We start from the raw sequence: 8,968 nt of genomic DNA, 5'->3' as shown, positions 1-8,968 counted from the left end.
AAATTGTTATTACTATTATAATTATAATAATAATTATTATTATTATTATTATTTTGGGTATTTTTTGGTTTTCGTCGTTTTGGTTTTGTTGTTTTGGTTTTGGTTTTTTTTGCAGCTCTCCACACTAAACTGCGCAATACTGTGGGGGAGAAGCCATTACTAAACTATATGCTGCAGAACAATGTAGCAAGTAATTAATTCCCAGCAGCCTGCCGGGACATCTGCTAGCAATAATCACTATTGATTTAAAGCTTTATTTAGCCTTTATCTGTATCCTAGTAGAGTATAAGATCTTGCCACATTTTATTGACATTTTTATTAGTTGAGTTTGACTGAGAACCGTTGCTGTTGTTGGGTTTTTTTGTTTCCCCTCCTCCCCCAATATTAAACTGTGAAATTTATAATGTGTTTAAACTATGGGTGAATCTTAGGCTTTAGTTTGCATGTTCAGCTAATTTGTCTCTATACGATTTTTGTTTGAATCTTTTTTTTTTTTCTCCTCTCTCAGGGCTTTTACAAAAAACAAAAAAACAAACAAAAAAGGATCTTCTGAAATTCTTTTGCCTGAGTTGCAATGGACTTAACATTGAGATAATTCAATCACTACATTAAGCACTTGACTGTGAAAGCCGCAAAAAAAAAAAAATAAACAAAGGAAAAAGAAAAAAAAAAGAGAGAACCTTGTTTGAGGCTGTTGTGAAATAACTCTTGGGGGCTATGTGACGGTCTGATTCCGTTTTCAGAATGATTCTTCATCTTCTCTCTTCTCTCTGTGTGTCTCCTTTCTCTTCTCTCTCTCCACGAAGGAAGTTTAATCCTAGTGATTTCATCCCATGCAGGAAACAGTACTAAATGTGTAGAATTCATATTTTTCTAAAGGGAACTTAAACTGCTGCTACGAATTGTGTACAAGACTGGTTTATGCCACATGAACAGAGAATCACACATTTGTTTTGGTACTTTTATTCATCTTTTTATTCAGTTGTACAGTACTTCCAAATTCAAAATAAAAAGTAAAAGTTGTTCTGTATCAAACCATCTAAGCAATAAAATGTTATATTTAAAAATTATAGGTTACAAAATGGACGTGGCTTTTCTTGTGGGTTTTGTTGTAACTTGCTTTCAGACTTCTCTGCTAGAGGACAACGTACAAGCTGGAGCTCATCTGTGTAAATAGCGTCGCTCTTTCTCTTCCTTCAGTTGGACTGACTTTGAACTGGAGATGATTGTAGCACTTTGAAAATTCACGTTCATTTTGACCACCATTTTCTGGTAGTCAAACCATTGACTACAGTCAAACCAATGACTACCGTTTTCTGGTAGTCAAGCCCCTTTGAAACGGTGCTTTTCTCTGGGGGCAGTTCCTTAACGTAGCAACCGAAGACAGCAGGAAAGTACTTCTTCGGTGCTGATTTTCCTGCGCGGGCGTTGGGTCAGGGTTCTCTGCCCTTTTTTTTGTTAACTGTAGCCCCACGGTCATGTGAGTGAGTGTCCTTCTGGCACGTTGTGGTGGTTAACGGTGTATCAGTCGTTTTCTGTATAAACGAAGTAGGTTTCTGCCGCCATAGTTTTATTTTTACACAGATGCGTGTGGCGCTGAAATCTTCAGGATGTGTTTGAAAGCCACGTGCATGTGTCAAAAAAAAGAAGAAATCCTTTGTTTTAACTTGTTGGCAACTGAGCTGCATTTGATACGCTTTCCTATAAATAAAACACACTTCATGGGACAATGAGCCAAAGAATCATCTGAGTTGCGTATCCAGTTCTGGAGGCCAGGGAATTGCAGCGAAGCTGAAGCATCCGCATCTTCCTAAGTCCTGGTGGGATGGTTCTTTCTGGCAGAGAAGTGAACCAGGTTCAGAATGGGAGAGACATACCCAGGGGGTAAAGTGCTGCTGCTTTCCTCCCTCTAGCCTCCTGTACCTTTGTGACAGAGGTTAAAACTCCCCACAGCACTCTCTCTGGTGAGGACCTGGTCCCGCACTGCCAAACAGGGATAGGTTAAAAGAAAACCAGTTGGTCAGCCAGCTCTGCCCCCAGCCGAGGAGATCTGATGAAGCAGGGCTCTGTGAACTACCTCTGGGTGTGCTGAAGGGGTGGAAACAAGATTCCTGAGGGAGGAAACCTGCAGAAAATCACTTTCTTCCCTCTCCCACCTACTGGCCTGAGAAATCTCCCCTCCTTTTGTGAGACGGATGGGAAAACTCTCATCCAAAGGGTGTGGGGACCTGTCATGAGGTGTAAAATCGAATGGGATGAGTTTATGTGGCTAGGAAGTGATCGTGACTACTTATGAAACAGATGACTTAGAAAGCACTTGGTTCTTGGCTGTGGAAGGGTGCAATTTGTGTACCCAGCCCTTTTCTCCTTCTGCCTAAATTTGTCTGTGACCATCCCTGAGCTGGGAATTTCCCTGCTCTTCTTGCTTTCCACAGGGTAACGTCCTGCAGGCCAGCTGAACTTCGCTCCTTCCTGGTTTCTCTCTCCCTCCTGCCTCTGCTCCTCCCCGCTCTAACTCCGGTGGCAGCGATAGCTAGAGCTGGCCTGAAACATCAGGTTGACAGAGGGATGGGGAGGTGGTGGTGTCTCCATGTGCCTCCTCCAACTCGCTGCTTCCTTGCCTCATTCCCTAAAGCTTTTTTTCCCACCATTTTAAAAGTGAAGCCGCAGGTTAATTCTTGACGTGGATGGCGAGAGCGGCACAGCCCCCATGGTGTGGATCCGTCTCACAGCAGTGCCTCAGGTGTGAAGTCCACACGCTCGCCCCAGAGCGTTAAGGTTTGGGGGAGACCCAAGTCCTCTGCCACCACGGGGATGCCTTGGCGGCGAGGGGCACCAGGGGGGTAGTTTTTTTGGAAGCATGGAATATGAATCTGTGGGCTGTGGACCATGGGGATGCGCAGGAGGGCTGGTTTGAGATAGCAGGCTTGGGTGGAAACTGGCTGTCCCAAAGTAGGATACGGAGCCTGGTTGGAGCGTCTTTTGCGTATTTACTGAAACTGAAATGCAAACTGGTAAAGAGAAAGGAATAAAAGTATTTGCTTTCCCTTATCCAGCTGTCACAAAGTACCCAGCATTTGGGGGATGGGAGGGCTGTATACCTACACTTAGATCTTCAGAAAGTGAATACAATGAGAAATGATTTGCTGTGGACACTATTAACATAGTATTTTGCCCTGTTCTGTTGAAAAAAGTCTCAAAATTAGATTTATTTTGCCCTGTTCTGTTGAAAAAAGTCTTTCTCAAAATTAGATGAGTCACAATTCAACTAGCAAGGAAGGCAAGGGGCAAAAGTTTACTTGAAACCTTTCCTTGCTCACAAGCCTCCGGTTTGGGGAATCACACATGGCTTTTTCTTTAGGCATTTCTGTGGAGATTGGGAGTTAAGACGGGATTGACAATGTCACTTCCGGAAACCCTGAGGGTTGGACTATCTGCAAAAGGGAGACGCAAGACCCCAGCACGGAATAACTGGCACTTTCTGTATGTCAGTCTAAGAGGCACCATCTTTTATCATCCACTCTGATAACACAGGAAAAGAAAAAGATGGAGAAATGCATTGACTGGATTGTTTAATCGGGACATCTCTAACTGCTGGGCCGTGGAAAAATGGGCCACACTGGCATTTCCCAGGACTTGGGTACCTGAGCAGCCAACGTCAGGGAGGAAAGTGAGTAAAACCCATACAACGCACCAGTATCTTCTGGTGACGTGGGTCACTCGGGCTCACCAGCCTAGGAGCTGCGTAAAGTGCTTATCCTCTCTAGTCCCTTTCCTTGGCAGTAATTGCAATCACCTGCGCAGGAGGGAGGCTCGCTGCAACTGTGCTGCAACTGTGCTGCAACAGGGAAACAGGCAATAAGGACGATGCTGGGTTTTGCTCTCCGATCTGCTTAAATAAGGCAAGTGGAAGAGCCACATTTTGACTCCGGGGAGTTTGAAAACCTCCTTCATGTCAGAGAGGAGCTGAGTGTTTCACAAAAAATGGTCCAAGGTTTGGGGATGGGAAGAAAGTGCGTGTATGGGAAAAGGTAAGTATCTAACCTGCTAGTGGGATGACATTATTTGACTAGACATCTCCATCTTAGACTGCCTGCGCTGTGGCTGACCTGGGGAGATGATCGGTTGCCTGGCTGTGTATGTACTGCAGGTTGGTAGCACCATGTCACTGTGGTGACCCCGGACTCCGGGTCCTGGGCATACTCTGGAGTTCTTGGGTTTGGCCTTCAGCCACACACTGGAGCTGCTCTCCTTCCTCCGTGTCCTCACGTGCACACGCAGGGAACAGGGGAAACAAATGTCCAGGAGCATACTGTTGTCACTACCTGGAAACCAGTGACCACCGATACCTGCACATTTGCTGGCAGATCACAGGATTTCCCAAGTCTCAGGCAATTAGTGCCATGCTGGATCACAGGATTAGAGAAAGTGGAAATACCCCTAAAATGACAGGAGGTTCAGCACAGCTGGGATTCCTGAGGCCACAGCTCTGCTGAGGGGGTATATGGTCGCAGTGCGTTCCTCTGGTTTTGAAGCAAGAACATCATTAGCAGGAAGTGTTTTGTTAATGCAGCCCCCTCTAGAGCCTAAAGCGTGTCCTGCAGAGGCACAGACGCACTCGGCGAATTTGAAGCTCTTGGCCTTTCTCAACATGGCCACAGGGGTGTCTTTCCTAGTCACCTCAGCTGAGGATTGTGTTATTGGGAATGCAGTTTTAGGTGATTTAACCCCTTCTCACCAGTCCTGAAAGCACGATTTATACCAAGTAAGCACAAGGTGTTTCTCCTACAAGTTGAGTGGGTGTCGGACACTGGCGGTGTGCGCCCTTCGTCCTATGAAAAGTTACGGACTCATTTGTCCTGTGGTGTGCACGTGTTTGCTTGGGACTTACTAGAGGACTGGGGGGGCACAGCACAGAGAGGAGTGCTCTGGGGCAGAATTATCTGGTGTTTTAGGATCTCTCACAGCTGCACCTCTTCCAGGTGCGAAGGCTGCAAGAGCATCCCTGTGTGCTGCCGGGGCTCATCGCTGGCTTCACCTGGGCAGTGAGGCCTATTCAAAGCAAGGGGTGGGGTGAAGGATAGGAGGTGGACAAGGAGAACAGCGTTGCATTTGTGCACTGCAGCAGCAGTTGTTGTTCTGTATTGTAAAAAAAGATATTTATGAAACTGTTTTTCCAGTGGGATCTCTTTTTTTCAAAGAAATTAAGTGGATTAACACCTGGGAGAAAGACAGTGGAGAGGCAGAGGCAAGTCGGCCTGCTCCAAAGACAGCAGTGAAGACACAGACTGATGGCAGGTTACTGCACAGAACGGGATGCCTAACGGATACAGAAACATCTACCTTGCTGTTGCTGGCTGCGCGTGTCACCTCAGGTAAGTGGCATGTAATCTGCACACGTGTCACGGTGTTAGTGGGGTGCCTGACAGAGGAAAAAGTTGATCGAATTCTCTAGGGAAACTAAAACCTTCAGAGTATTCCTAGGTAAAGGGCCAAGATGCCTTCCTTTCAGGATGCATCTGAAATCACCCCATGGAGCTGAAACTAAGTAAAGATGGAGTTGAGAAGCATTGCTGAGGCTTCCCAAAAATTCTAGTATTGCCTCCTATTTTCAGTTCTCAAGTCCCCTCTCAGCCTAACAAAAATGACGTTCAAAGGAAGCAGGTTTTTTTCATGTGTTAAATACTAGTAAGCGGGAAGACTTCCCTGGCTCGCTGAACCTCACTGTGTAACGCGGTAGAAAACCTTGTAGCAATCCTCTGAGCAGTAGGAACTGAAAAGAGCTTTCTCCTTTGCTGTGCTTGTTGTTTATTTCTCCCGCGCCAGATTTGTCTCTCGTTTGGCAGGGAAAACTGCCAGGAGTGTATGAGGAAACTCTGGACGATGGGCATTTGGAATACGCTGTTGTGAAAGCGTTTGAGCTTCTCTAGGGCCTTTCAGCAAAGGGTGGTGAAGCAGTTTACGAACGTCAGTTAATAGGAGGCTGTAAATAGGAGAGAAGTTTGCTGGAGAAAAGGCTGTTCATCATGAAAGGCCGGATCTATTTTCATAATCTCGGAGGCAGAGGTTAATGCGGTAAAGGCCAGCTCTGCTGTGGGCTGACTTTCCGTCAGTCATTTTTAGCCTGTAACCGCACAGAGAGCATGGCCGTGCTACTCATAAAAATGTGCGAAGGTTAGGACAAAATGTTAGCTAGAGGGACGGGTGGCTCTATAATGCGTGAGCCAAGCAGCTGGGATACGAGGAACAGCAAAACGTGCCTCTTCGCAGCGAGTACGCAAAGAAATGGTCCTGCGTGAGTGTGTGCGCGCACACAGGACTAGCAGCCCCTGCCCTCAGGCCAGGAGTGGGCGCAGGAATGAGTTCAGATACATTTGGGTAACTAACTAAAGCAACCATTGTGTTAACCTTTCCTCCCAGCTCCTGTTATCTGATTGTACAGAGAAAGACAGCTTAGATTTGCAACTAGATTTGTTGTTTTAAATGAGCAGCACCTGACTTTTAATGGATCTGCACCCAAAAGAAGTATTTCTATTTTATTTTAGGGTGATGGCAGTGCTGGTGGTGAGACGTAGGCTTGCTTTGACCAATAAGTATTTCTCCCAAGTGTTTGCAACTCAAGCTTTACCACGTGACCTGTGCTTGGGAATGGAAAAGTGACTGGGTAAAACCTGGCTGTAAACAAAAAAGGTAACCATTTTCATTGCCGTTTTCCTCTATTTCTACTGAAGTGTAGCCCTACTTGATGCACGGGGCTCCCAGGTAGCAGCTGGGGAGGAGGTAGAACATGGGAGGACACGTGCTATCTCACGCGCTGCTGCTGAGTGCGATACAACACTCATACACTTTGCCAGTAAATCCCTTTTTGGTGGCAGGATATTGAACACCGTTTCATCCGTTGCCTTCAAGATGCTTATATGACTAAAGCTTTACAGGCTTCAAGGTTACATACATCAGGTCCGTTATGCTCCACAGCTGGAAAAATCGAAGTATCAAGCTGCCTGGGAACACACAGCAATCCGTGAAAAGTCTGCACCACAACACAGCGAGTTTGATTTTTGATCTCCTGTCTAGATCATTATCTGCCAGTATCTTTTGCAGCTGAAACCACAGAGGCCTTTTAGCACAGCGACCTGAAACCCAGAACGGGCGCTGAGCTGGTTAGAAAAGCTTGCCAGGGCTGTAGGTAAGGGAAAGGAAGGGATCCGGAGAACTGAGCAACCCGTGCACCTCATGGTAACACATCTTGGCACAGCACGCAGAGCCATGTGTGCTTTTGATGCATTTGGTTATTACTTTTTGGTGAATACGCCTCTCATAAACATTTTTGAAGTTTTTTCTGAACCAAAATATTCTCTTTAGCCATTGTACAACAGCTGCTTAAAAATGAAGGTACTCAATTTGAACAACACTTAATTAAAAGTGATAGCAGCTCCTATCAGGGTTCCTTGTGGTAGTGTTTTACTGAACTGCAGCCGTGGGACGTTTTGCAGTTTGTCAACAGATCCTCGGTGGCCTGCACTTATAACCGCCGAGGTGAATCACCGACATCTGTTTTGATGCAGTTCTACAAATTCAGCAAAATAGCAATGATGGGGTGATGGCCCTTGGGGATTGCCACTAAAGGAAAACGGGAGTAACCCCAAGGAGTGCTGCACCTAACTAAAGGACCAGTAAATGACACCCAGTGAGATGCTTTTAACGGGACCTCGAGGGAACGTCTTACCCTGTGTGAGCATAGAATAACACTACTGAGTGAAGTCAGTGATTGTTCCGGCTACATGACTGCAACTGATGCCTCATACTTCATCCTCGTCGTACCTTTTAGTTGGGGGTGGTCGCAACAGGATGCTGCAGTATCACAACCTGCCAGACTACTAATACGTTGGAAAGGAGATGGTCCCTGTGCAGTGTGGTTTTTAAAATACAAGCTAAATCCTCTTTAATTTTTTTTCTTCCTTCTGCAAGACTGCTTTTCCTGCAGTCCCTAACAGCAAGATGTGCCTCCTGGTTTTCAGCTTGCTTACAGTAGCAACGAGTTGGGATTAGCTGGGCAAAACATCATTTCCAGCTGTGAGAAATACTTCCACTCTCTACGAATGAACCACTATTACAACCAACCAAGCATTAACTAAGTCTTAAATACTGGCTCTAAGGAAAACATAACAGACTTGCTTCACAATCAATCAACTTTGTTAGGGTATTTGCACTTGCTTCTAATTATAACCTGTTATTTTGGTGACAATGTTTGCCATACTGTATGTGATAGTCATCAGGTGCCATTTAAATTCGAGCTTTTCCCTTTCAATGGAAACCTGCAATAGGGTATTTCAGGAATTTCCTCCCTTCCGTGTATACTCCTGGTAAAGAAAACAGTTTGTTCTTTCTGTCTGTCTCTCTTGGAAACTTACTGGTGGACTTGCCAGCTGAGGTTGGGATCAAGCATGCTGTCGTGGTAAGGTCCTGTGCACTGCTGGCTTCTGTAGCGCTGTGGATCCAGGCTCATGCAAGGAACTATGTTTCAGTGTTCTGGATGGACTGGACTCTCTGATTCAGCTTTCAAGGAAAAAATACTCCAGCTGAAGAGAGAATGTGGACCTATTTGTGTCTGAGCATGGTCAAGGTGCACATGGAGTTAAAAGGCCCGATTTAATCTAACTTCAATTGCAGGAAACCTTGCTGAGGAGCCTACGACCAGGAAACCAGATGACAAAGAGGCAGCGTGGATGCAGCATCACTATTACCCCTGCTTCTGCAATACCTTACGCTGACCCTGTAGGTGGCTATAGCCCTGACTTTTTTTTGGAAGCAAATGCAAGACACTAATATTTACAGCTTTTCAGAGTTTAAGTTTCATGTTGTGAATTATTTTCTTAAAAGCACAGAAAAATGCAGTGCTCAGACTTCACAGAATCATAGAATCTTTAAGGTTGGAAAAGACCTCTAATCATCGAGTGTCCAACCGTCA

At 45.6% G+C, this 8,968-nt stretch overlaps 1 protein-coding gene across 1 annotated transcript in view; it reads right to left on the bottom strand.

Annotated features, from left to right (window-relative positions):
• Nucleotides 1–1,259: 1,259 nt before the first annotated feature.
• SSR1 (signal sequence receptor subunit 1) overlaps nucleotides 1,260–8,968 on the bottom strand; it is a 28,750-nt gene continuing 21,041 nt past the window's right edge. Inside the window, exon 10 of the mRNA XM_019472033.1 lies at nucleotides 1,260–1,835. Coding sequence (XP_019327578.1) covers nucleotides 1,811–1,835 — 25 coding nt within the window. The 3' untranslated portion in view covers nucleotides 1,260–1,810. The remainder of the gene's footprint in view (nucleotides 1,836–8,968) is intronic.

The sequence above is a fragment of the Aptenodytes forsteri genome, unplaced genomic scaffold (assembly GCF_000699145.1).
Source record: "Aptenodytes forsteri isolate BGI_AS27 unplaced genomic scaffold, ASM69914v1 Scaffold81, whole genome shotgun sequence".
Taxonomy (NCBI): domain Eukaryota; kingdom Metazoa; phylum Chordata; class Aves; order Sphenisciformes; family Spheniscidae; genus Aptenodytes; species Aptenodytes forsteri.
This window is presented reverse-complemented; position numbering and strand designations above follow the sequence as displayed.